The sequence below is a fragment of the Sphaerulina musiva genome (genome assembly GCF_000320565.1).
Source record: "Sphaerulina musiva SO2202 unplaced genomic scaffold SEPMUscaffold_11, whole genome shotgun sequence".
Lineage (NCBI taxonomy): Eukaryota > Fungi > Ascomycota > Dothideomycetes > Mycosphaerellales > Mycosphaerellaceae > Sphaerulina > Sphaerulina musiva.
Window position 1 is genome coordinate 222879 of NW_016017393.1, and position 25832 is coordinate 248710.

Sequence of the window (25832 nt, forward strand, 5' to 3'; positions counted from 1 at the left end):
AGGGAGAGGGGGGGGGGGGGAGAGAGAAAGAGAAAGAGAAAGAGAAAGAGAAAGAGAAAGCTAAACTAACACTCAACCAGGCTACCCATATTACGAAACCGTCAACGACAACACCATCGACAACGCCGGAAATCTCTTCTTCGTCTCCTACAACACCACTCTAACCGTTTCGCAAGGAAAACCCGTCTGGATCACAGAGACGGGCTGGCCAGTCGCCGGACCCAAATCGGGAGCCGCAGATGCCACAGTCGACAATGCGAAAAAGTATTGGGATGCAGTGGCGTGTCGACTCCTGGGAAATGTGAATACCTGGTGGTTCACAATGGATGACACCAAAAAGGACCCGAATGAGATTTCGTTTAGTGTGCTAAAGCCGGGTTTGGGTGATCCGCTGTTTGATTTGGCGTGTTAGGTACCTGTCGTTAATTTAAGGGAGGGGAATCACTAGTAGCGGGTCGATAATGTGGGAATGAATGTAGTATTTAATGAGTCCACTGACTTGATTTGTCGTGGAGAGTGAAGCTACTATATAGACGGAGTCAGAAGTGCATGGAGCAGTCTGGTCTTTGGACAAGTTCTCTTGAGCATTCCTGGTGCAGTGCCCCGTCTGTCAACAATAAAGGTCGAATATCTTTCCGGTCTGTCTGTTTGTCCTATCTGTTTGTAGGATTATTGATGACAGTGTGTTTTTTCCCGCAAACTCTCTGTTTTGCTTCGCTTTTTCTTTTCGAGGACTGCTGAGGGTCTGTTTGATCATTTTCTTTGTTTTATCATATGGTGGCCAGATGGCGGTCTGTCTTGCGTACTGCCCCGTCTTGCGCGCCAGGGGCTATTTGAATTGCCCGTTTTGGACAAACGATGGGCCAGGGTAAATGAGAAGAAGGAGAAGAAGAAGAAGAAGAAGAGTAAATCAATCAATCAATTATATTGTAAACCCCCGCATTCGCGCGAGGTACGTGGGAAACCCAGGTAGGACAAAACCACGTACGGGACATTGGAAAACTCCCTATCCCCATCTCCTCTGCACAATAGACGCAAAATCTACTATTCGTTTTGTAAGAAAGTCGTACCCTCGCGATTCAGGCGGCAGAATCGCAGTCGCAGTCGGCGGGGGTAGAAGAGTTCGTAGGTAAGAGGGGCAGCAATACGTACGCGCGGTGTCATTATCTCGGGTCGACGCATTGTCCATCTATGGGACTGACATTTTTGCAACCCATAGCGTCGCCCGAACATTTGCAGGCGCCTGGAAATTGCGGATTCGTATGTTCCCAGCCTTGGAACCCTGGTGCAGCAGGATTCTAAGTGAAACTGTGAGCTATATACAATGATATAGTAATGATGTATCCTCTTACTTGGACCGTTTGGCAACAAGTGCAGATGAATCCGCATGCTCCCAAAACTCTAGGCGCGACTAAGAGCAGAACAGCGATTATTTGAAGCAGCGACACAGGCGTAATAGTCGTCTTCATTTTCCTTCCGAGGAACATCCTCCTGAGTCCTAGGAGGTAGCTGTGTGGTGAGCGGCAATCTACTCCCGTTATATACCTTTAAGGAGTCAATCTTACCTTTTCTGGAGAAGATGGTTTCGAATGGGGCTTGGTGTCTTGAGTGCCTTAGAAAGCGTACCTCCTAGAGGTATGGCGTATGAACATTTAAGTATTGCTAAAAGCTCTGGTAGCCGTAGGGTTGAACGAATAGGCGAATTAAATCTCTACGAGGTAATTCGCCTGGACCTACTAGATATAGCGTGGAGCGGTCGGTGACTCCTCTTTGTTCTTATCTTTGTTCTTCTCTTCGGAATTTTAGCCAAGGTGGCCCGTAGTCGTAGGGACAAGTAGGCAGGCAAGTAGGTAGGGAGGTAGGTAGGGAGGTAGGTAGGGAGGTAGGGAGGTAAGGTAGGTAGGCAGGTAGAGTCTATCCCAATTTGGTAGTTGGTCGCGGTAGAAGTGAATTTGGTAGTTGGTCGCGGTAGAAATGACTCTCCCCAATTTGACGTGTAGACCTTCGAATGCTAGTCGGTCGGAAGAATCGGCTGTAACAGGAGGCATAAGAAGCTTTGAATCTTGATTACTACCTGTTGTATTGATCAATGATAGGCTATTAAGAATAGTTATTAGTCGTAGAGAAATAACAAGAGCCTGTTTGACTTTCTAACCCTTAAGGGCTTAGGAATTTACCTACCTCCTACGACCGAAGAACAAGATTCAGCAACCAATCGCTGCTCGAATGGCCTGAATTGGGAGCCTTTGAGATGGTCCTGCCTACTCACTTCAAGGCTGCAGCTGACAGGATCTAGAACACCATTTTCAATCCCACAGAAAGCTGACAAGCTTGACCCAACCCTTGGGAACTGGATCGGGCTCTTCTGGCTTCCTTTCAATTTCCTCGAATGCCTCTCGGAGAGGGATTTCCGCCAGCTTGACAAACTTGGTTTTCTTGAAAAACTTCCACAATAGAAAAGCTGTCAGCACGAGAGGAATGTCGAGATAGCTCGAGACAAATCCGGATGCAGTGAAGCCGCCCGTGGTGAAGTTCGAGAAGCCGCTTGTGAAGAGGATGGTGACTGTGAGCACTAGTGCTGTCGGCGTGGAGTAGCGTGTCCAGGAATTGTGCCAGGGAAGAAGCGAGTATGGGATCTGTTGCTTCTTCATCGCCAGTAATAATCGTTGATGGTTGATCAGAATCACGCTCCAGCTGATCAAGACTCCGCAGCTCACGAGGTCCAGAAACCAGTAGAAGACCGTCAACGCGCCATTGGACAAGCTCATGAACGCCAAGAACATGAATACAGTTTGGAGGAGCACGCAGACATATGGCACGCCCCAGGAAGTGGTTCGCAGGAAGATCTGCGGTGCTTGTTGCTTCAGTGCCAGGGCATAGAGGACTCGAGTGCCTGACAGCAAGGCCTGATTCGACGAGGACCAGGCCGATGTGATGACAATCGCATTCACCACCGAAGGAATCGCCTTGATACCGGCTGCAGATGCTGCAATGACAAAGGGGCTCTGCGCCGCTGTACCGGACTGATCATTCAAGCGCTCATCGTCACTCGCCACGAGCATGCCGACCACCAGGACTGCGAGCAAGTAGAAGATGGCCACACGGAAGAAGACTCGCTTGCATGCTCTCGGTATGGCTTGGCGAGGATTTCTCGTCTCTGCCGCTGCCATCGCTACCGATTCTGTGCCTGCGAAAGAGAAGACTGCAGAGCTCATACAAGCCCAGTATCCGAGAAACTTGCCCCAAGCGCCAGTGCCGATGTATTCGACAAAGGGGCCTGGTGTCTTCCAGTAGCGAAAACCGATCCTCTCGACACCAGGCACGCCACCGAGAGCGATTACCAAGCCGAGGATGATGAGGAATATGATGAAGAAGATCTTGAGCAGAGCGAACCAGAACTCGACTTCGCCTGAATACGGTGTCAGTTATGATACTTCGAGTACTTGATGAATCTCGTGGCTGCAGCTGAGACGTAACGTACCATAGACTCTGATCAGGGACATGCCAATGACACATGTCAAGAGGATGAACAGGATGATCCACACTGAACTGTTAATGTCCGACCAGTATTGGATCAAGACACAGATGGCTGAGATTTCCGCCTATAGAAGTGACGGGTCAATACTTCAGCAGGTACCTTTTCCTTTGGCCAGTCCGCAACTCTTCTGGCTATGGTCCATCTTCTCACAACTTACCGGTATGCTCAACCAATTTCCATAGACCTACACATTGTCGAGTCAGCACTCATATATCACTTTCTCCGATCGAGCCAGACCCCATCCCGCCATCACAGCACATCACAATATTCAACATCAACCACCACCTATACCAGAGCAAAACTAAATCAAAAATGACCAAATAGCAAAAACCAGAGAAAAAAAAGAGGAAAGAAAAAAAAAGAAGAAAGAAAAGAACACCAACTCACAATATTCCACCCAACCGCAAACCCCACCGCCGGATCGATCAAAAACTCGGCATGTCTCACAAAACTGCCCGTGACGGGCAACAACGCCGTCGTCTCCCCCAAGGCAAACTGCACACTACACACAATCCAGCCAACGGTGAAGTAGCCCAACAACGCACCCAGAGGACCTGCGAGTTGAATGGAGGATCCCAGACCAAGGAAAAGGCCGGTTCCAATGGCGCCGGCGATGGCGATGAGGGAGACGTGGCGTTGGTGCAGGCCTCGTGTTAGGTCGGATTCTTCGGCGGGGGTGAGGAAGTCGGCGGAGGAGGAGGAGAAGGGTGTTTCTTGTTCTTGTTCTTCTTCTACCCCTGTGGATGATGATGGGGGGAAAATGCTGGTGGTGGTGGTGGTGGTGGTGGTGGTGGTGTGGTGGTGTGGCTCAGTTTTGCCCATGTTGCTGGCGTGGCGGAGGACTGCGTGTCGGGAAGTGCTCCTGTCGCTGTGGTCGCTCATCTTGTCATAGGGTCATGATGAAGACAGACTGCTTTGGTGCTGTGGTGGTGGTGGTGGTGGTTGTTGTTGTGGTACATATACCTCCTACATGACGGAGCATTTCCATCGATAACACGCATTGCAGAGACTAGGTCGACCAGAAAATGGAGGACTCGGCAATGATTTGCTCATTGGGATGGCGTGCTGCACAGATTGATCTTCGGTCGGAGGAAATTTGGCCGAAAGCGGCATAGGCATGCGAGATCAAGGGAACAACCGCACGCTGAATGAAATATTGATGAGGCCTAGTCAATATTGATGCACTACTAGGGTACCTAGGTAGGTACTACCTTAGTACATGTAGGTAAGGTACCTATAGATGTACTCATATCACGTCGTGCATGTCCCCTCCTTCTTCATTATTCTTCGTAAGGTATGTATGGCCTCAGGTATGCTATGTTTCCTTGCATCCATTCACCTGCCGTCCTCCACCACCCCCTCTCCTCCTCCCGTCCATCAATCCTACCCGTCCTTTACTGGGTGACGTACACGACATCGTAGCCCTGGTCCTGGTACGAGGAGTAGCTTTCCTTGTCGGTAGAAAGCAGAGGAATGCCGAGAACGCTGAGAACGTCTTTCTCGCTGTGCGCTTGGCTGCCCATATCGCCATAGAATCGCCATGCTACTGGAACCGTCTGCGGTTTGTAGACGGCCCAATAACCACCGTCCCCGCCGTTGTGTCTCTTAGTGATGGCCTGAGGCGATGAATCAATTAGCGAAGAACGGAAGGTATCCCAAGAGTGCGACCATGTAGTACCTCAGGAGCGGCCTCTGCGACCGGAGCGGGAAGAGGAGTGGCCCCAACATTGGTGGCGGCAAAGGCTGCCAAGATGGTAGCGATGGTGTGGAACTGCATTTTTGCTGGGAAGGTGTCTTGTGTTGGTGTGTGGATCTGGAATGGAGATTGTAGCAGGCGTCGAATGGCTGTAAGATGCGATGATGGGAGTGCGATCTTCTGGTGCCGGAGGACCAGCTACTTATACAGCCACGACGACTTCTAGATTCAATCATGCTCACGGGTGCTTACGGTCACGTATGGAAACGGCATCACGACGCCATTGCCTCTTCCGGTGTACAATGCTGCAACCCTACCTCGTGTATCCAAGCAAGAAGGCGAGTAACACCGACCTCCACGATATGTGTTGTCGTCGGTATATGCTCTTGGCTACCAATCAGACGAGGGCATTCGAGCGCAGAGTGCAAAGGACGCTCCAATGTCGGTCGGCAGACCATGTCATGCCAGGGTCGACCTGAGACTCGGGAGGTTAGAGACGTCAAAATATACTTTGTGAAACTTGACAGACAGCAGAAAACGCAGGGCAGAACCATGAATGGCACTTGTCGTCCTCTCCGAACGCCAAGTCACTCAACCCTGCCCGGAGTCGAAGCCGTCCCTTGTGAGTGGGCGAAGAGTGATGCAGAAAAGCCTGTTTGGTGTGCCGAGCGGAGCCTAACTTTTGACATGCACAATCTAAGCGCTGGCTCTACACCAATTTCTCCTGCTCGTGCCTCTTATACTCCTGCTCCGGTTCGGATGACAGCCCTGCCGACATTCTCCACGAGATGAGGGCAGGAAGCTCGCAATCAGGGTCCTGCGGCTTACGGACAGGCTGGCAGCTGATGACTGGTCGCCCAACAGTTTCGTCAACACTGCCTGAGGGATATCGATGCTTTGTTGATGCGGACGTTGCGTGACGGACCTGGTGAAGACGACATCAACCAGGTACATGTAGCTGCGTCTCATGGAGCTATTACTGGCCGATCTTCACAAGATGCCCACATGCGGAATCGCGCTGCAGATTGGACGCAGGCACACCCAATTACGCTATAGGCGAGCTCGAACTGGCTCCTGAATACAGGCTGGATTCGTATTGTTGCCTGGCCGTTGTGCAGTCTGTCGTAATGGGGAATGCAATATCCCACTGCAGCAGGTGTCCCAGCAGACTCGATCCGTGCAGGCATGGTATGGGTACCGATCGATATCTGGAGATCGGAATTGTGTAATGCCAACCTCAATGACACGCATAATCCAGACAGGGACTCACAATTCCTCGGGCTCGACTGACAATAGTGTGTACCCCAGCCATCGAACAGACCGCCTGGGTCTTCCGAGGGCTCTTGTGGATTAATGAGCAAATCGCAAGAGCTGCAGAGCTGGATCACAGACGGCACCACGGCTGGCGATAGGTATGTTGAAATCGCTGCGGACATGCAACGCGACTCCGAAAACGCCAGAATGCTGCGTATGGATGAAGTCGTAGTCCCGCCAATTCGATCCCGGCAGACCCGGCAGGCATCGTATTTTCAAGCCTCAGACTTCAGCTGCAGCATGGATGAAGTGGCCGGGAAGAAGGCGTCAGCAGTCTGTGCGCAGACCTAGCCCAGCCTTCAGGTGCCGGTGCTGCAACCAACTTGAAGTACCGCGCCATGGGGTGTATACTTCACTCACACAGCTCGCCGTCATCCTCCTCTTTCTCATCCTCACCGCCCTCCATTGGTGCTCTCTTCTCCTGTTTCTTGTAAAGTTCCGCCAGGAAATCATTCGTGCTCGCCTCCTCGATACTCTTGTCGTTTCGCACCTGGAGAAACCTTGGAAATCTCATGGACAACCCCTTATCCTCGTGCACTAACCCGATGGCCGCAGTGTAGGTGGGACTAATTGTAATGTCCGCGAATACCATCTCCCATACCTCCTGCGGCTCGAACCACACATCTGGGGTTCCAATATAGTCCACGTAAGTCGGCCTCGCGCTCATGACGTTCTTGCCCACTTTGACGCCATCTTCATCTTCAAAATCAGGGTCGTACTTGGCACGGTTGGCTTTGTAGAAGGCATCAGTGAACCCTGATATGCACTTCGTGACAACTTCCAAAGCTCCCGTTTCCGGGTTTCGACAGGCAAGCAGAATAGGCGACCACCATGCGTTTTTGCGTCCTTGACCGTGCCAAGCACCTACAGGAATGAGGTCAATGGTGTCTGTCTGTGTATTGTAGTCCTTTTTGACCTTGAGCCAGGAGTCCAGTCTCTTGTCGGGTTCGTAGGTCGAGAGGAGAGCTTTACGCCGAGCGCCCGTCTTTTTCTCTTCGCCGGCATCGCCATTCGCTTGTTCGGCGGCGTATTTGGCGGCACCACTCTGGAGAGGATCATTGACTTTCCTGGTCCGTTTAGTACCCTTCCTTCCTTTGGGCTTGGAAGGCGTAGATGGTACTTTGGGCAGGGCCTCAGTGTCTTGCGGATCGATATCCATCTCCGCCAGCAGGTCCGGGTTTGCGGCGTTGTCCAAGACCTTCACCATGATGCCTTCACACTTGATGTCGGTAGCCTGCTTGAAGAAGTTGCTTACAGTTTCGACATCTGCAGAAGTAGCATCCAGGCTCTTCACCCATGTGAAGTGATTGGGGATCTCGACAAAGAGGCTTCGGAGCAGGCTTCGACGCTCACGAAATGGTCGATCGAGGAGCTCCTCGCCGTTGAGATACATCAGATCGAACGAGAACAAACAGACGTCGACCGTCACAGATTGGATGACCACATCTTTGCGTGCACGATTGGCCAGTATCTGGAATGGCTTGAGATCACCAGTCTCACGGTCGACAGCGACGACCTCTCCCTCGAGGATGAAGCTGCTGACGCTCTCGCCTCGAATTCGGGGAACCAGCGCCACAAGGTCAGGATACTTGTCCGTCATGACTTCGAGATGTCGAGAGAAGATGGAGACCTTGCCATCCGCGTCGCAATGCACTTGCGCTCGTTGGCCATCGTACTTGAACTCACAGGCGAAGTCGCGACCTTGCAACTTTGTGAGCATCTCTCCCAGATCTCTGGTGATGCCTCCCAACATCGGTCGCAATGGAATATGCATTGCCAATCCACAGCGAATCAGCAGTTCGTCGTCCATGCCAATCTCGAGCATCGTGGGCACCAGGTCGTTGTAATTCGGCCGCCGCGCGAAGCAAGCTTTGACGAGTTCTTCTGGACCTTGATAGACTGCCGCAAGGTCTTGCTTGGTGAGCTTTTTCAAATCGTCACGGGATCGAGTAGTGAAGTGGGCGCCCCGTGGCTTCGATAGTAGAAATGCTCGTGACAGCGCAATCAGCATGGTCGTCTTGACGGCGCCGATGCGGAGATGCTGCACCAGGGTGCGCACGATGTATCTGCTCTCTTCTGCGCCGCGCGCGTCTTGCACCAGCCGTTCCACGATGCTCTGCTTTACCACTTGACAGCCCTGGCCCTTTGCTGCAGCGATCCGGTGCAGACTGTCGTATACACCTCTTATTGTCAATGGCTTCGGCTTGCGCAGCGTGAAGCTCTGCTTCTTCTTGGCTTCATATGCCACATCTCCCGCATCGCCATGTTTGTTGTACAGCGTCTTCAAGGCGGCATTGTCCAGACCGCACACTTTCTTCAGTGCCTTTGAAATGGCTGATCCACCCAGACCAAGTTCGATGTCGATGTATGGTGGAGATATGGAGTTGGTGGCAAGCCATACCGCGGGGAGGAGCGAATCGGGGTCGCCTTCGATCAGAGTGCGCAGCATGTTGACGAGAGTATCGACCGTCTTGATTCGAGAAGTCGTGCTGCCGACCAATACGAAGCAGTGTGTCAGCAGAGCATAGGTACATTGGTCTCCCTCAGTGGCCCACTGCTTTCGCAGTTCAGGCAGGTACTTTTGCGGATCAAAGGTCAATGGCGATTCGTCAAAGGGTATATCGTGAGAGATGGTGTCCTCTTCCGCTGTCGCCGACTGCAAGGTGAGTGTATTCTTCTTGCCCAGAGCTGCAAAGGCATTTTCCGTCACTTGGACACCATCTGGAGCATCGTCTCCAACGTCCTCTGCGGCTTCTTTTGCTGTTGTATCCTCTCCTGGAGCAACCTCCTTGCGCATCACGCTGGTCTCCTCGTTGCTGGTGTCTCGCTGCTGCGGCTGCTGCGGCTGGCGCTGGCGCTCCTCCGCATCCCATTCCGCCTGCAATCTTCGAGCGAGCTGCTCATCAGACAAGTCTCCATCATGGCGCGCGTTGACCTCGGCCTCATCCTCCACGGCGGGATTGTTCAGAGCGCGACGGTCCTGCTCTTGGGTGACTTGATCGGTCTCTTTTTGTCGCTGCTTAGCAAAGAAGAAGTCCAGACTCTTGACGGGCTGGACAGAAGTCGACGGGTGGGTAGTCTTCCGCCGCTTGTTGGGCGTGCTCATGCTGTCGATTACATGATGTCGGGTGGGTGCTCGATGTGCACCAGAGTCGCGCAACGCGACAGAGTGCGAAGCTCAGTGACGACAGGGACCACCACACCACCCAGCTGGAAATTCACTTGGCGTCGATGTTTCCCTCTGCTCTCTCGAAATGGAGACTTTCAGGTTGGCTCCTACATGCAATCCTACTGCAGGTCAACGGTATACGATGTAGTACAGTACTTAGCAAGCACATCAGCACGGGAGCCGCGAATGGCTATTGATGTCGACGAATATGCCGATTTCGAGATGCCAAATGTGACTCTGGCGACGTCTTTACGGTAGCTACATCGAAGGTGATATAGCATCGAGCGCACAATGACCTTGGGAAACTGCATCGACGAGAACATGATCGACGAGAACACGATCGACGAAAACACGATCGAATGCATCCCTGAAAAGGCCTTCAAGTTCATTACCAGTTCGAAGGTCTGAAAGACAGCGTTTTCCCCCATAGCAAACGTTCCAGAACTATGCCAGAGCGACCGCCGAATTACTCTTGCTTCACCTTGGCCCGAGCCTGCTTCACTGCGGTCCTCCACCATCGCCAAACTTCAGCTGCTTGAGCCTATCCCTCAGTGATAATGTGGCGTCGCGTGGCATTTGCACGCCTTGGTCAGACTCGCGCTCAGAGTCAATTTTTGCTCCTGGCTCTGGTCCGATCTCCGCAACGTCTCCATCTCTATCCGCCGCGACTACTCCTCCCTGTCGCGCGGACAAATCCTCGGCACCTTCGCTAGATGGGCCATCTTTGCTCCTAGGAACAGCTTCTCCGGCCGTCTGCTTCGTAGCCCGATCTGGGACTTGGGCTAGCTTGAACACAGATTCGGTGCCTGGGCCTGTGCTCCGGGCACGGAGCCGGAGCACAGGCATCTCATCTGAGTCCATGCGTGGAGCAAAAGGAGTTGGAAGCTGCTGCTCAGGCGAGAACACGGCTTCGACATGCGGTCGCTCCAGTTGAACAGTGGACCGTCTTTGAGTTTGAGCCCGACCTGCAGGACGCCCGCGACTCGCTATGGTTGGAGGAATCCTCGTGGTCTGAACGTCGTGGGAATATCCACAGAGCTGACTGTTTTGACAGTAGCCACCGAGGTAACGACGGCACACCTGTTGATTAGGAGGAGGGAGGCTTGCTGGTTCGGTAGGTCTCAGCCCGTGAGGGAATGTCGGTAGCATGTGAGCAGGAAGCCGTGCCGTCTGCACATTCGGTGCTGGCATTGTTCCATAGAGAGGTTGTCCTCCAGGCCGTGCAAATGGTCGCGGTGCAGCCGCCTTTTCCCTCGGTGGTAGTCGAGAAGGTCCCGGTGGGAGGCTTGCTGGTCCGGTAGGTGTCAGCGCGCGAGGGAATGCTGGTGGCATGTGAGCAGGATGCCATGATGTCTGCATATTCGGTGCTGGCATTGTTCCAGGAAGAGGTCCTAGTCCAGGCTGTGCAGGCAGTCCCGGTACTGACGCGTTTTCCCTAGGCGGGAGTCGAGAAGGTCCCGGTAGTCCGTGTTGGTTCTCGCTGCCAACGTTGTGAGCAAGCTGGTGTGTCTGCTGTGAGACATGCAAGTAGCGGCAGCGCTCTCCGTGTCTGCAAGCACCATGGAAGTACTTCCAGCACACTTCTCGACGAGGCTGGGGCTGGTGATCCATGTCAAGCAAAGTTGATGTGAAGGATGAGCGAAGCTCTCATACCTGGCAGGTGTGAGATTGCTGCAAACAATGGAGCACAAAGGAGAGATTGCAGAGAAGCCCCTAGGTGTTTGTGCGCAAGACGCTCTGATGTCGAGACCAGCCTGTTGATCTGGCATTATGTTCTTATGCTCAGTCTAGTATACAGCAGTCGTAGTGTCTGATGCTGAGTCGAATCAACGACCAGTGTTCTCGGAACTGGACAGTGAAGCTGACAATTCTAGATTCTCACCAGGGGGTCGTCTATGTCAATAACCTTGGCGGTTGATTTTCCTCACTTGCCTCGCCTCGTCAAACCGAGATTTGCGCAGGGCCAGGCCTTACACCACTAACCCAATTATCTGATCAACGCTGTAGCTCCAAATGGAGCCAACTACCAAGAACGAGCGCAATGAGAGACGGCAGTTGGGCAAGACATACGACTAACCACGGCAGTATCTGCCTTTCGGACGCACTTTGATCGGATAGACGGATCCGAACTTGTGCTGGAACTGTCAGCTGCAGAGAAACTCGCTCTGGTCCCAGGTAAAGAGACTTCTGAGCGAACGATCGGATAGCGAGAACTACAGCTCTTCTTGGGCAACCTGGACGTTTGGTAAAGTACTCTGCCACTTGAGTCAGGAGCATCTGAAGCTGGCGAACATGTCTAGACCATACAGAACAATTGAGCGACACAAGGTCTCGACGAGCAGATGCTTTTCATTTTTGGCAGAGTACTTGGCGAATATGCCGCGTCTTGTGTATTTTTGTGTCTGTGCCATCACAATTTCTTGCAAGCTGTGGGAACTTTCTCCTTGCTTTTCTAAATCCCACGGACGAGAATCAACGTCCGCATCAAGTATGTATTTGCTTTTTTTTTCCGCGTACTTCCTCTGACTTTTCAAGCTGCAGTAACTGAGCTGTCGTGAACTTATTCACATACCCGAGCGAGATATGTAGTCCATCTACTTCGTTTCCAACAACCACGCGAAAGCTTTCTTCCTCTCCTCTCGAAACTTCTCAGCCACTTGCAGATGCGCCACCGTCGTCTCGAATGCATGCGGCACACCAGGAGACACAATCACACGAGTGTCGACACCTGCCTTCTTCAACTCGCGTTCGTACAAGAGCGTATCGTCGCGGAGCGGGTCCAGTCCACAGGCATGCAGCCACGTTTTGGGCAGACCTTCATGTTTGGAAAGCATAGGGCTGTAAAGCGGAGACTTTTGATCGGGATTGTAGACGGCTGTAGATGATCATCAGTACGACTGCCCCATTGGTAGAAGACAATGCGGTAGAGACGGGATGCAAGGCAGAGACATACACATGATTCTCTGGATAGCGTCTTTATTGATGAGTCCTTTCGCGTTGGCATTCTGTTCGAATGATTGATAGTCCTTCTTCATCGCCTCGGGCACGACCTCGTTACCGACGGTGATGGGATAGTTGAGAAAGATGCCCGTCAGCGGAGGTGACAGCTTCTGATCACGAGCCAGATGGGAAAGTACCGCAGCGATGTTGGCTCCCGCGGAGCTGCCACCGACGACGAAACCTTTACTCAGGTCGGCGTGGAGAGTGGAAGCATTGGATGAGGCCTATTGGGGGTCAGGTCAGTCAATCTTTCCGCGACACGTGAGTGAGGAGGAACGTTCGCATACCCATTTCAACGCATCCCAGCCATCTTCGATGGGCTTTGGGAAGACGTGTTCCGGGGCTAAGCGGTAGTCAACGCTGATCACCGAGGCGCCGTGACCTTGTACCAGACCAACAGCAGCCGGGCCTTCCATTTCGGGGAATCCAAGTCTGTTATAGCAAGATATCAGTCTCTCGGGTCTACAGCCATGCATTGGCAGCTGAGTACACGCACATGAATCCACCACCGTGAAACAGCACAGCAAGCGGTCCCGGTCCCGCGGACGACGAAGCCGGTTTGTAGAGCACAGCAGGAATCTGATAGCCATCACGAGCGGGAATAGAGATTTGCTCCTCTGTGACTCCCGTCCTATCTATCTGCTGGTAGGGAGCCTTGAGTTGCATTTGCTTCATCATGGGCCTCATGCCAGGGATCTTGGACGGGTCATCTGCTGCCGGTGGCCCTGGAGGGGCTGTTTCGAGATACTGTTGTCCTCATTCAGGGGCTATACTGCCTGATGCTTGACGTGTGAGCGATTGGGCACACCTTTTGGTATTCTGGGTCCATATCCGCCAGCATTGGCCATTTCGAAGAGTCGGAGTATGCCATTGTCACGAGAGACGGCTTCTTGTTTGCCGTGTACGGTTCGGGATGCTGATTGATGGCGATGACGTAGAGACGAATGGAGTGTCTACCTATTCACGGGGACGATGGCAACAGAACAGAGTCGGATACAGCGCAGTGCATGTACTACATGTACTACTAGGTATGCAGGTACATGTAGTGATGTCGTTGACCTTGTTGGGTGACGTATAACGAGGAGGATCCGGGGTACCGGTAGTTGTCTCGGGGCTCGGAGTCGCACTGCCGACAAACTCCCGTTTAAAGGAGGTAGCTTTTGGATAGGAGGTAGAAAGCCGGGCATTTCCGACTTTCTGATCTCTACACATATCAGTATCTGAAGGGAGAGGATCCTGCTGGACTCAACGATGACACTTGATAGGTAAGTTCGTGTCTTGTAGTACTTCTTACTGCTCTTCTTCGTCGGGGTCGTTGATCATGAGCCCGTCCGGAAGGGGGTGATGGTTCTCACCATTATTGATACCAAATACATAGGTTGAACATAGCAGGGAAGGGCCATGTCACCCAGGATTGTGCTGTTGGAACGTACACATTGTACAGTATGGCACACAGTACAGGAGTAACAGGACCACGTCTTGGTCAAGGATCAACTGCAGCATAAGTTGCATAACCACCAGCATACACTCGTTGCGCATGAAATGGTCGGCAGTCAATCAGGGAAAATCAGCAAGATTTACCTTCGTATCTGCCACACAAGAATACGCGATGAAAGACCTGTATCCGTCGCCTACTACCGTACCCAAGTCTCACTGCTTGGGAATCACAATCCTATCGAAAACACACCTCTTCTACGCAACAGCTGCTGCTAAGGGAGTAGTGCTTCGATGGTCTCCTGGCGCACTGCTTGCGGCCAGAGTGCGACGAGAATAAAGAAGAATGGCTCTCTATCTGTGGACAGAATCGCGGTGACTGTTTGGTTGCATCGTAGTGGGCTGTGCCAGGCTGGACTGCGCCGTCCCTGAACCCTCCAGCTGAAAGGAAAAAAGATAAATTCCACGTCCCGGGAAAGTTGTCGCACCTCTGGCGCAAGCAATGTCTTCGTAAGACCAATTCATCGGCTACACTCTCGGGCTTGACGAGCAGATGCGCGCGCTACCTCTGCAGTCGGTCGGCGGTCGGCCATGGTGAATCGATGAACGAATCGCTCGCTAGACAAAGCCTCCATTCTGTGGATTGCCTCGGATGCCAATGTAAAAGTCGGTGTACCATCGACCATCTTGATGCCGCTTCCACGAAGCCTCAGACAACCCGCCGAGTGTCACATCTCCCGAGCCTGTCACCTTCACCTCTGCAATCACAATGGCCTCTCCTTTGGCCAAGTTGACGTTGCATGAGCAATGCATCACTTCGAAGTAGACGTCGGGATCACGAGCTTGCCAGGCACGCCACATCTCGGTAGATTCGTTCCAATTCATTGGCTTGGGAATATTGTCAAAGTGTGCTCGAAAATCTGGCGAGACATAGGACTGCACCTCCTGACCGCTCGCCGTCTTGTGATCGTAGTCGCGGTTGTTCAGGGTCAGAACTGAGAGTCTGAAACGGTTGCATAGTCGTTCTGCGATGCGGTCCGGGTCGTCCTCGTGAAGCTCTATAAAGGTCGACGATCGTTCGGCCATGATCGATTGATAAAACTTTTTCTTGCAGTGTAGATTTGCAGCAGACGTTCGAGTATTCGAATGGGGAGAAAATCTAATTGATGAGGAGGCTTTATCTTCGGCCAGACTAGCGGCCAGGAGTGATGAGTGAAGCAGGCTATATCCATACTGTGCTAGGCTGATACCCCATGGCACGTCAGCTTGAACCTAGAACTTTTCGAATTATCTTATATGAAAGCAGCAGGGGTAGCAAGAAATGGTCGTTGCCAAGTCGCTGTTGTTGCTGAAAGCTGCCCAACCTATATTTCATTTGCATAAAAATGCATAAATATGAGATGGAACGTATCGGCGCTCGCGCAATCAGGCCGGTCTTGTACCTAGAAAAGTGTAGTAACAGGAACTTGTAGATACCTAGTAGGAAGAAGTAAGCTTAGTCCATCTGCTGCTTACACAAACAGCATGTATAAGTAGAGCCGATGTGTAGGCAAGTATTTCTTTCATCCTATACCTAACTAGTTATAGAGGCTATACAAGTACATTGTGGGCCACTATAGAGATACATGTAAGCAATATAGATAGATTGTTCTAGTACAATTGATAGACAACCTTACACGCCAGCTATCTAATTCTACAGTGATTTAGGATTCTATGTATTTCCTTATCGTATACATCTTATAGAAAGGCTTAGATGCTATAAACAAGCTACCTTGGTATAGAGCGTAGATACAACTATAAGGTAGAGATCTAATAGAACAATAATACTCTCGCTGATTTATATACTATTCGAGAGTCTACTTCTTTTATATATAGGGATACTAGCTGATCGGCTATTAGAGTCATCTCTAAGTCAGGTAATGCGTAGTTAGTAGTAGAGTATCTTATCTTAGACAAGACTAGACATCTCAATTATATATAAATCGACTATAACATTGAAGTATGTCTACTAGACGCGCAGTAAAAGCTATTGTAGTATGAACTTAACTATTACAAGCGAATCAAGTTAGTACGACTAGAAGGCTAAGATAACTATATATCTAATAGGCTCTAGATAATACGACTTAGTATACTTACTACTTGCACGTCGTAAGAGGCGTATACTACTCTAGAAGAGTTATACCTTAAGCTTTTCTACTATGATACAGTATAGTTCTCGCCCTCTCCTAGTCTCTAGAAATAGGTGAAAATAGCTGAAATCTAGCTCTAGTATATATTTTTTTGAGATGTGAATAGCTTATCTAGGAACCACGAGAGACTTCTAAAGATTCTCTAGAGAGTTGCTACGCTTTAAAACAGAAAAAGCGCCTAGATCAAACTTGATGTCTATCTAGTACTAATGAACGCGAGTTAGTAGACCGAAACTGTGTTGTAGCTCTATTCATCAAAAAAACTAGTTCTTATTAAAAAACGCTAACTACTAATAGAGCGAGAGAGGGTTCTATTAATAGTAGATTGTAGCCTAGTCTTTTACTAACTAAGACCTCACTATACAGTAGAAAAGGGCCCCCGTAAGACTATGGCTCGGCTTGTTAACACTAATGTAGTCTTAAAGTAATAAAGTCCTAATAAAGGTAGCCTACATTATTATAATATATATCTATCTCGTCTAATAAAGGGATATGTAGAGGGTACATAAGATTCTAATTCAGTATAGGGACTACGGCATGTAGTAATAAATACTAGTGTACATTAAAGAGTTATAAATCAATTTGTACAGTATGTACCGGAAACATACTCTAGGATAGTATTTTATATTTTAGGTAGATATTTGTCGTTTATATAGCCTATAAAGGCTATACGTCGAATCGCCAGATTCAAATAATATTACTACGCAGTTCTAGAGAGACTTCCTAAGAAACAGCTTGATAGAACGGCCTAAAAGGACTCTCTGTATAATTATGATCTCTTATAACAGAGGCTAGATTATGTAAGTAGTTATATAGTGATTATATAGAGAGACGCTATAACAAACTATCTACCTTAGAAAATGTCTCATCCTAGTTTTTTACGCTAGGACCTAGGACTTTATTTCAATGACTCTAGGCATTAATTAGGCAATATGTGTTCAAGGAGTTTTTTCTATAAATCTTTAAACTTGAATCTGATTTGGCTTTATAGCAACACACGTCTTCTATAAACAACGGGAGAGTGAAGTGAGATTATAGAGATTTTCCAAGACTCTCTAGAGACAACTCTACAACGTCTAGCAGTAAACTTGTACCTTGCAACTAAGATGCTACTACTATCTTCGGCTATTTAGGGACTAAAGATGATCAAGCGTTACAAAAGCCTCTATCGGATGAGCAGTCTCTAGAAACTTGTCCGATAATATATATACTTCTGCTAGAAGGCTCAAAGGCGTTGCAACAGGAATAAATCGAAATCGGTATCTGTACTAATACAAATACAAAGGTATGAACTTTGAAGAGAAGTAGGCGTACTTTTATAATGTACATCTAGACTTCAGACAGTTATAGCGCTTTTTCTTGGTTTTGAAATGTTGGAAACGTTAGACTATATTTAGGAATATCTGGACAGAGGCTATAGGTTCTACAGCGAGTTGCTACCTACTAGAGAGTATTAGAGGTAGCGACACTATCCTGTACAAAGAGAATAGGGCATATATCTAGATTTTCTCATGATAGCTATCCTAATCTCATTGTTCTATAACGTTCGTTATACGACACGTTTTCTTTGTCGTGATCGATGCGTTTCTACTAGTCAGCGAGACAAATAATAGTCGTCTCACACTAGAGGTCATCGACTAGAAGGAAGTGCTCAAGAAACAGAAGCTATCATTAAATCAAATATGCGATTAGTGAGATACATAAAGAGCTCGAAGCCTTCTTATCCAGATAAAAGTAGAAACGAGGAAGACAGAGTAGGGAAGTAAGGGGAAGAGTAAGAAGGGTAGCCGGGACCAGAAGGGAAAGAAGCAGACAAAGCTCGGTCTCTCCTCTAGATATGCAGTTGTTGGATACCTTAGGTATATATAGACCCCTATCCCCCTCCATTGCGCTATGTAATTAATGCTTAACAGTATTTATGCATCATCCGAAGCTGCGCGAACGCGAATAAGCTCGCATTCAGAACCGATCTCAAGAGGGTGACCATTTCAAACGGTAAATATGGTTGTCTCAATCGCGTGAGCTCCATAAGGCTATTGAAAGCGCCCGGCACAAGTCCGAGCACTGGATTCTCCAGCACTGCATGAGCTTCAACGGTCGCTAGAGCGGCGATCGGGACAGCTAAACACAATGTCCAATGCCAATTCCCTCTGAATGCAGAGATAGCGGACTTGACGGCCCATGCGATGTAGAATGATTGTTGCTGCACCAAGGCCCGAGAGATGTGGTTGTGGTCCACCCTACAGTCCCCAGTGCAATCCAGTGCCGAGGGACCATAACGATTGTAGACGTGACGAAGATCAGGGTCGCTAATCACGCTGAGTGCGGCTCGCAGGTGGATAAAAGTGTCATTGTGCGCTTCCTCTGGAGCAATTTTGTCCGGATGGTATTTTTTGGCCCTGCAATGGACATGATCTGTTAATCCAACGTAGGCCTACCGAAAGAGCAAAAAATACGCGTGAACGAAAGGCAGAGAGAGACAAACTTACATGATACGAAAAGCCTTTTTGGCCATCTTCTGGTCCGCATCGAGAGGTATGCCAAGCATACGATAGTAGTTCCCTTCGCCTTGTACGCGACGATCAACCTTGAGGACGGTGAAGAGAAAAAAGGCAACGATGATGATTTTGTGTATCCGCTTCCGGTCCCGATGGATAAATGTGGATTCTGAAGTCGACGGTTGGGCAGGTGTTCTAACGAAGATTGCATACAGTGCGATTTGGGCGTACTTGGCGATAATCTGCGGTGAATATACACTATTAAGTAATGGTTTCACGTCCGTCTTCTTAGCACATTCAAATAACATGTCTAGTATACGTACACTTGGGATAAAGAAGCGAGCTGCCCACCAGTATAGCAGGCTCGTTATCAGAGGGAAGGATTTCGCCCTTATTATGCCTTCATACCATATCGATGGCGAGAAGGTCATATCGTCGTTCCACAACCGATTCCATAGCCTAGACATAATTCTCTGTTTACCGTATCTGAGCGTAGAAAGAAGTCGTAGTCTCGTAGAAGGGATATCGCCAAGTTTCAACAGTGCTCTCTCGCGATATATTCGGGTCGCATACGATTCCTAGGTATGCAGTCCGCTGTTCTTCTTCGGGTAGCTTCTCCCGAGCACGATTATCTCAATTACTATCAGGCAACTATCTGTATCTTACCAACTCCCATTGCTCGGTCGATGGGGAGCTGTACACTAGGATAGGCAATATGAGAACACCAACAGTAAGTAGCCGGCCTTCGTAATGCCCTGAAACAAGAAGCCGTTCAGGCTAAGCATGTTGGCCTACCTATTAGGGAAATCGTAGTACTCGCTTATATGCTCCTGTCGTAACTACAAGCCTTCCCGGGATCGGTAGAGAACATGTATATATATATCGGCAGTACTGAGTAATCGCTAACAATGTCGGAAACATAGGCATGTATAAGGTAAGGTCGAATAGCAGGGATACTCCCAGAACGACGACTCCGGCATTTGGACAGTTGGACTCGGGATACAGGGAAGAAAAAGCTGGAAGATTCGAAAATCCTTGATCCAAATTTACCCCCTTTCACGAAGTTGATAGAAGTGCATAATGTTATACAATAAAGTATTCAGAATTTATGTTCTAGCGTCAAGTACTCCCCGGGTGATAGGGCTTCGAAGCGATGTACACGGGCGACGTCCAGGCGAGGTATTTTGTATAGGAAGTTTAGGGATTAATCCATCTCTGACAGCGTGACTAAGGTACCTGAGTGACTATTGCTACCGACACTTCATCCGAATGCTTCCAACGCTCCCGCTAGACATGAGTGAGCGTTATAACGCCGCATCCAGTAATGCGGCAGCAAAGTGTTGCAGCATAGACTTTTACGCTTTAACGCAGTACTTGCTCGCTAACAACAGCAAGAAGAGGAGCAGCAGACTGTAATTAGGAGGACAGACAGTACTCCCCGCAGAGTTGACAATGGCAACCGCAGGTCGACTGGGAGCGGCTCCGCCACTTGTGGTTGGTGATGTTGAAGCTGGCCCTGGCGTCGACATTATGTCTGAAATTGATGTTGATGTAGAGGAAATTGAGGGATTGGGACTTTCAGAGGACCGGAGGTATCCATCATCCACGATACAGGCCATGGGAGTTTTCTTGCAGGCCAAAGGCACTGCGTCCGTGTCATTGTACACAGCTTGCAGATACGACACAACAACAGTGCTATTCACTGGAGGAGGCCCGGAGGAATAGCGGGAATCACCGTTGGACCAGTGGTTGATCGCCAGATGGCCTGGCGATTGCGGCACATTCACGGTGATGTTGTCGGTGTATTGCCCATCGAGGCCGTAGTGGACAATCTCGGGGAGCCAGGTAAACGACCACAGATGAGAGGCGGTGTGAAACGACTCGACCGTGCCGTTCCAGGGCTCCCGTTGATACGTGCTGTTCTCGGGATTCCCAGTGGAGAGATAACGTTGCGGTTTGACCGTGTACAGCAGCGCCGGTGAGGTCGACGAAGTGAGAAATTCAATATCGACTTCGGAGGTAGCGTTGCGGTAATTGAACAGGGCAGTCACCGTTCCCGGAACAGTTGCAGTCTGAATGCGGGCTGAATATGAACCATAGAAGTATGAGGATTTCCGGGTGAAGATTTGGCCACTTGGCACCAGGTTGCTATCTGCCAGGGCTGGCGAGACCGTCAACTCCAGCCCCAATGCAGTCAATCGGACTTGATTGGGGGAGAATGCCCTGGCATATGGAGCTTCAGGTTGATTGACGGTGAAAGCAGCAGCGATGAACTGGTCACTGAGCTGATTGCGAGAGACCTTGGTAAAATCGGTTACGAACAAGCTGGTGAAGATGCTGCCGGTGGGATCCTTGGCATCGATGAGACCGCAGTCACAGTCTTGCAGCTGCAACACCATGACCGAGGCAGCGGTGCTCCTCCGAGGGGGGAAGCACAGAGAGAGAGAGAGAGAGATAGCGTGACACGCGAGGGACTGCGCGCTGTAGACGTGTCCGAGATCAAGTGTACGTACAGGCAGCGTGTAGGAAGCTAGCTCTGTCGGCTGGGAAACAGTCAATAGAAAGAATAGACATAATCAAGATGTGATATGAGTAATAATATCAAGTTATTCAAGTGAGGGTTGTTATAATTACCTTTTGAATTTAGGATTCTTAGTCCGTGCATATCGAGGTATCATCTACCTATTCTACCATACATTATTAGAGAGAACCTTAGTTAAATTGGAATAGCTCGCTCAGTGTCGCTTATCAACTTTGTAACCCTAGAGATATATAGAGACAGCTTTGGCTAGTATCTGTTTACGCTCGCTAGGTATCCTACGAATCACATTTTCTTTCCTTATCTATTCTCCGGGTCTATGCTTCTCCAGCTCATATGTTGCAACTTGCAACTTGCAACTTGTAGATAGTACCTACCGTATGTATAGACATGGTATCTCCGAAGCCCTGTCCGTACAATATCCTGCAGTCTTAGTAGATAAGCCGAAAGAGTAAGCGAGCACATAGGCCCCTGATTAGGGCACAGTTCCTAAAGTAGCTATATACACGGACCAGTTTGGGATGGTAAGCGAGCATCGTAATACCTAAGTACGGTATGTAGAACCGGACGTAGTGCTATAGAAGGTTCTACTAGGGTAGGGACCTACCGTGTATATATGTTAGATATATCGAACGATTAGATAAGGTTGGTAGCATTATAGAATCATCAGACATCCTCCCCTTGCTTGACCTACCCCCTTGCCTTCCCCTCTCGTTCTCTACAAGGATTCTAGAACAAGGCTACCTGCTGCGCTTAAGGTCCGCGCGGTAAATAATCGATCGGCAAGGCTACAGGCAGCTCTACGCGTAACATACCTCCATATCTCGATATCGATGTGATATACTTTGCCGCCTCCGCATCGCTGTAATGCTATCAAACCAAATTCAAACATGAAGAGGAGTGGAAGGGGAAGAGGGCGGGGTGCTGCCCTTGTCAAGGCTGTCAAACCCAACTAACCTAGCAGGTCCCAAGTTTGGTTTGCTCAGACGTTCCATTGTACAGTAGTAGAGCCCGGTAGCTCAATTTCGATTGAGGCTTGAGGTCAAACCTCATTTAAAGTCTTGGCCTAACTTCGATTGGGAACCAGCCTGGGCATATGATATGCAGTGTGAGTGTGTTGTTATGCAGTTACGTCTAGGGCTGCCCGTAGCCTCGCCAATGATCGATCAAAGCCCCCATTCCAGGTAGCAGAAAAGTGGCGGGACTGTGGGCGTCGGCGATGTTGGACTATGGCAGAGGCGATATCAGTGAATCACTCCCAGGACGCTATGTGCGAATGTAGTCCGAGCCTATTCAGGTATTTCGTGGCTGCGCGCCAACCGCGAAGGAAGGGCTTCGCTGGCTGTTCATCATAGAAATCAGGTACAACGTCGACGCGAAACATGCAAGTATGGAGATCGCCGACCTGATCCAACCACAGCAACGGCTCAGGTCAAATGTCCAGCTGTTCAGCGAGAAGAACCAGCTCCAGTCTACTCGAAGCTCTCGGACAGCCCTGGCTGGGGACGATCGACACTTGACATGGTATATCGAAGCAACTCCGCCGTCAACACGACCAACAACGCCCTCCGGGTCTGTAACAAGCAGCTCATCATGCTCCAGTCTCAACATCGGATACTGCAAAGGTGACGAGGTCAACCCTCGGCCGCTGGTCAGCGCACAGAGGCTCCAAAGTCGCTTCTACGAGAGCGATGATTCCATTTGTCGGGCCCAAGGAGCAAACATTGTCAAGACTCCGTTGGAAAGTTCGCACCCTGGAGCCACCACCAGCGTTGTGCCAACAGCTTTTGATTCGACGACCGTGTTTGACTCTCCGACGCGGAAGCCTTTGGTAATCGATCCTTTCCGGGCTGTGTTCAACGTCATGTTCTCACTCAGTCTCATTGGGGCTCTCATCGCAGGCTATGCCATAAGCCTGAGAGTTTTCGACCTTGGCATTACCTCTGTCGGCCTGTACGGCACGCTATTTCTAATCGAATATACCACTCAGGTGTCTTGTGCGATTGCCAACCGCATCACAGTCGATCGCCTTGCACATCGTCAAGCAAAGAAAGTGCGCGAGAGTCTCCCGGACGGTGGCGATTGCGAAAAGGGGCAGGTTCCCGCTCGATCTCCCGGAGCCCTCCACCCCGAAGCGGAGGTCTCGATCGCAGTGGTGGGCTATCGTGAGGACGAGCAGGCGTGGCGTCACTGTTTACGCAGTCTGCAGCACCAGACGCTTCGACCCAAATGCGTGATTGGTGTGGTTGACGGCGACGACGAGCCGGACCTCAGCATGGCAAACGCTTTCGTCGACGAGTTTCAGTCGATGGCCGCCCCTCTGATCCGTCTTCCCATCTTATTGTCCGATCTACACCGCAACACCTACTTCAGCAATATGCCCCTGGACACTCGTTCCCTTCTCGCCAAAGCAGGCAGCTATCTGAGCGGCCGCTATCGACCGGGCCACGCTGAGGCTCTCGCGCTCGCGAGACAAGCCGTTATGAACCAAGTGCTCGAATGGGACCGGAAGTGGAGTATCAGCAGTATGGAAGCAGTATGCTTCAGCCAACCGCACGGTCACAAGCGTACCGCCATGTTCACTGCCTTCTCGATCAGCCTGTGGGCACTGCGGACCCGAGACGGCGTATTTACAACGGATTCGGACACGCTCGTGCAAGAAGACGCTCTGGACGAAATGCTTACGCTATTGCACTCTTCGCCCAACATTGGCGGCGTGACGGCCGACGTGAAGATCTGGAACCGCGCGGAAAGCCTTCTGACGCGACTGTGCGCGGCTCGATATTGGTTTGCCTTCAACATCGAGCGCGCATGCCAATCCACCTGGCGCTGCGTTGGCTGCCTCTCGGGCCCCATGAGCATGTATCGCTCGTGCGACCTCGACACGATCCTCGGGCCGTGGAATTTACAGACGTTGGGCGGTAAGTCGACCACTTTTGGCGACGACCGTCACTTGACGAATCGGCTTTTAGCTCTAGGGTTGAAGACTTGCTACACGCACCGCACCTGGTGCGAGAGTGAATCTCCTACCACGTTTGTGCGATGGATCTCGCAGCAAACCCGATGGAGTAAATCCTTCTTTCGCGAGGCTTTCTGGTTCCCTCCCAGCTTCGCCTTTCACTCGCCCTGGCTGCTCTTGGAGACCACGATCCAAACATTGTACCCCTTCATTCTGGTGGCGACCATATTCGACTTGCTCTTCGGCTCGTCGAATAATCAGTGGCGTCCTCTCATCTGGGTCATTGTCATGTTTGGTCTTGCTTTGGTCAAATGCATAGTAGCGCTCTGCATAAGCTGTGACCCATGGCTTCTGCTATTCTCGACCTATAGCTTCATTTACTTCTTCGGATTGCTGCCCACCAAGCTCTGGGCTCTCGTGACCATGAACTACACGGGATGGGGCACCTCTGCGCGTTCCTCCACCGAACGGAGACGCGAACAGTCTGTCTGGCAACGTACATTCCACGTCGGACATCTCGCAATCTGGTATATCGCCATCTTCGTCGGGCTGGGATTCTTCATCAGTAGACTGTGTGGTAACCTGGTATTCCTGTCGGTCGGTGCTGTTGCGTTCCTCCTTACGATATTCCTCTACTGGGGCTCTGCTGAGGTGGTCCAGTGCGGCGTCCAGATCAAAAAGTGCCTCGCGAGAATAGGGGTCCGACGCAAATCACCATCAGGGGCATGGGCAGCCAGCGCATGGGCCGCGGACAGCTCGCTCGAGAAGCCTCCGAAGGCGTACTTGGGTCGGCCAGAGAGCGGATAAGAGGTGCTGAGTGAGTAGAAGCTGGTGACTAGGTGGAACTGAAGCCATGTGCACGCTAAGCGGCCTAAGCCACGAAATGGCTATTTCCCTTGCAGTTATCGACACGACCTATTTCGTACTTCGAAGCGAGCTCGGGGCCTCCTAGTCAACACGGACGGTACCTACCGTTGATAGTGTCAGGAGTTCGGAGGTTCGTTTGGTAGCTGTGGTAGGTACCTTCTAGAGAAAGCGTGCGAACTTGCGCGATAATCCTTGAGCTTACCTACTCAAAAGCGGGACCACCCTGCCGCCAAGAAGTCAGCAGCACTAATGTAGCTAGGTACCTAGGTACCTACTACATGATATGTAGTTAGATCAGGTCTTAGAGGTACCTAGTCCCATGTTTCGCCTAGGTTTTATCCGGGGTCGGCCGCACTTTGTTCCGGAGGTCGCTTCGCGTAACTACATCCTGCTACTGTATATACCTCACAGGTCGAAGAGATTCACATTTGGGAGGTATATATCGTCACTCAGCTGCTAGGTAACCTTGATACGCGCTTGTCTCGTAGTGCGAACGACTAGTACAGGTAGGTACATTTAGTTCCTTACAATAAATAGCAGTTCCTTACAATAAATAGCAATTCTCTACAATAGATAGCAGCTCCCAACGGGTCATGATTAATGATTAGCCCCCCCCCCCCCCCCCCCCC

General features: G+C 50.4%; 11 protein-coding genes across 11 annotated transcripts in view; 3 read left to right on the forward strand and 8 right to left on the reverse strand.

Annotated features, from left to right (window-relative positions):
• The window catches only part of SEPMUDRAFT_52907 (glycoside hydrolase family 17 protein), a gene marked incomplete at both ends in the record, with an annotated part of 1669 nt that extends 1257 nt beyond the window's left edge, over window positions 1-412 (forward strand). The window contains one exon of the mRNA XM_016909244.1: window positions 81-412. Within this exon, the coding sequence (XP_016756842.1) occupies window positions 81-412 (332 nt within the window). The remainder of the gene's footprint in view (window positions 1-80) is intronic.
• A 1894-nt stretch (window positions 413-2306) lies between these two features.
• On the reverse strand, window positions 2307-4526 carry SEPMUDRAFT_144548 (uncharacterized protein; the record flags this gene model as incomplete). Its single annotated transcript, XM_016903076.1, has 5 exons — window positions 2307-3409; window positions 3482-3602; window positions 3696-3722; window positions 3926-4203; window positions 4502-4526. The coding sequence occupies 5 exons, from the start codon at window positions 4524-4526 to the stop codon at window positions 2307-2309; spliced, it is 1554 nt and encodes a 517-aa protein (XP_016756843.1).
• A 282-nt stretch (window positions 4527-4808) lies between these two features.
• Window positions 4809-6159, reverse strand: SEPMUDRAFT_136104 (uncharacterized protein). Its single transcript, XM_016902753.1, has 2 exons — window positions 5217-6159; window positions 4809-5154 (listed from the first exon to the last, which is right to left on the reverse strand). The coding sequence occupies exons 1-2, from the start codon at window positions 5468-5470 to the stop codon at window positions 5082-5084; spliced, it is 327 nt and encodes a 108-aa protein (XP_016756844.1). The 5' UTR covers window positions 5471-6159; the 3' UTR covers window positions 4809-5081.
• Window positions 4809-9666, reverse strand: SEPMUDRAFT_151683 (ATP-dependent DNA ligase). Its single transcript, XM_016906977.1, has 2 exons — window positions 5217-9666; window positions 4809-5154 (listed from the first exon to the last, which is right to left on the reverse strand). Exon 1 carries the CDS (start codon window positions 9652-9654, stop codon window positions 6901-6903), a length of 2754 nt encoding a protein of 917 aa, XP_016756845.1. The 5' UTR covers window positions 9655-9666; the 3' UTR covers window positions 4809-5154; window positions 5217-6900.
• A 549-nt stretch (window positions 9667-10215) lies between these two features.
• Window positions 10216-11486, reverse strand: SEPMUDRAFT_120632 (uncharacterized protein; the record flags this gene model as incomplete). The annotated part of the gene is made up of 2 exons (XM_016901621.1): window positions 10216-11084; window positions 11144-11486. 2 exons carry the CDS (start codon window positions 11484-11486, stop codon window positions 10216-10218), a joined length of 1212 nt encoding a protein of 403 aa, XP_016756846.1.
• Window positions 11487-12074: 588 nt separating this feature from the next.
• Window positions 12075-13697, reverse strand: SEPMUDRAFT_151684 (Abhydrolase_3-domain-containing protein). The gene is made up of 5 exons (XM_016906978.1): window positions 13526-13697; window positions 13214-13464; window positions 13005-13149; window positions 12671-12941; window positions 12075-12592 (listed from the first exon to the last, which is right to left on the reverse strand). The coding sequence occupies exons 1-5, from the start codon at window positions 13586-13588 to the stop codon at window positions 12312-12314; spliced, it is 1011 nt and encodes a 336-aa protein (XP_016756847.1). The 5' UTR covers window positions 13589-13697; the 3' UTR covers window positions 12075-12311.
• Window positions 13698-13956: 259 nt separating this feature from the next.
• On the forward strand, window positions 13957-14590 carry SEPMUDRAFT_151685 (uncharacterized protein). The gene is made up of 2 exons (XM_016906979.1): window positions 13957-13982; window positions 14096-14590. Exon 2 carries the CDS (start codon window positions 14255-14257, stop codon window positions 14489-14491), a length of 237 nt encoding a protein of 78 aa, XP_016756848.1. The 5' UTR covers window positions 13957-13982; window positions 14096-14254; the 3' UTR covers window positions 14492-14590.
• A 179-nt stretch (window positions 14591-14769) lies between these two features.
• SEPMUDRAFT_53326 (uncharacterized protein) lies at window positions 14770-15237 on the reverse strand (the record flags this gene model as incomplete). The annotated part of the gene is made up of 1 exon (XM_016909262.1): window positions 14770-15237. One exon carries the CDS (start codon window positions 15235-15237, stop codon window positions 14770-14772), a length of 468 nt encoding a protein of 155 aa, XP_016756849.1.
• A 3375-nt stretch (window positions 15238-18612) lies between these two features.
• Window positions 18613-18966, reverse strand: SEPMUDRAFT_16621 (chaperone J-domain-containing protein; the record flags this gene model as incomplete). The annotated part of the gene is made up of 2 exons (XM_016908210.1): window positions 18613-18739; window positions 18830-18966. Coding segments are annotated over 2 exons (264 nt in total), but the record flags the coding sequence as incomplete, so codon positions are not given.
• A 1227-nt stretch (window positions 18967-20193) lies between these two features.
• Window positions 20194-21769, reverse strand: SEPMUDRAFT_144552 (glycoside hydrolase family 16 protein; the record flags this gene model as incomplete). Its single annotated transcript, XM_016903077.1, has 3 exons — window positions 20194-20248; window positions 20366-21225; window positions 21755-21769. 3 exons carry the CDS (start codon window positions 21767-21769, stop codon window positions 20194-20196), a joined length of 930 nt encoding a protein of 309 aa, XP_016756851.1.
• A 678-nt stretch (window positions 21770-22447) lies between these two features.
• Window positions 22448-25143, forward strand: SEPMUDRAFT_72841 (glycosyltransferase family 2 protein; the record flags this gene model as incomplete). The annotated part of the gene is made up of 2 exons (XM_016910003.1): window positions 22448-23440; window positions 23513-25143. Exons 1-2 carry the CDS (start codon window positions 22768-22770, stop codon window positions 25141-25143), a joined length of 2304 nt encoding a protein of 767 aa, XP_016756852.1. The 5' UTR covers window positions 22448-22767.
• Window positions 25144-25832: the final 689 nt, after the last annotated feature.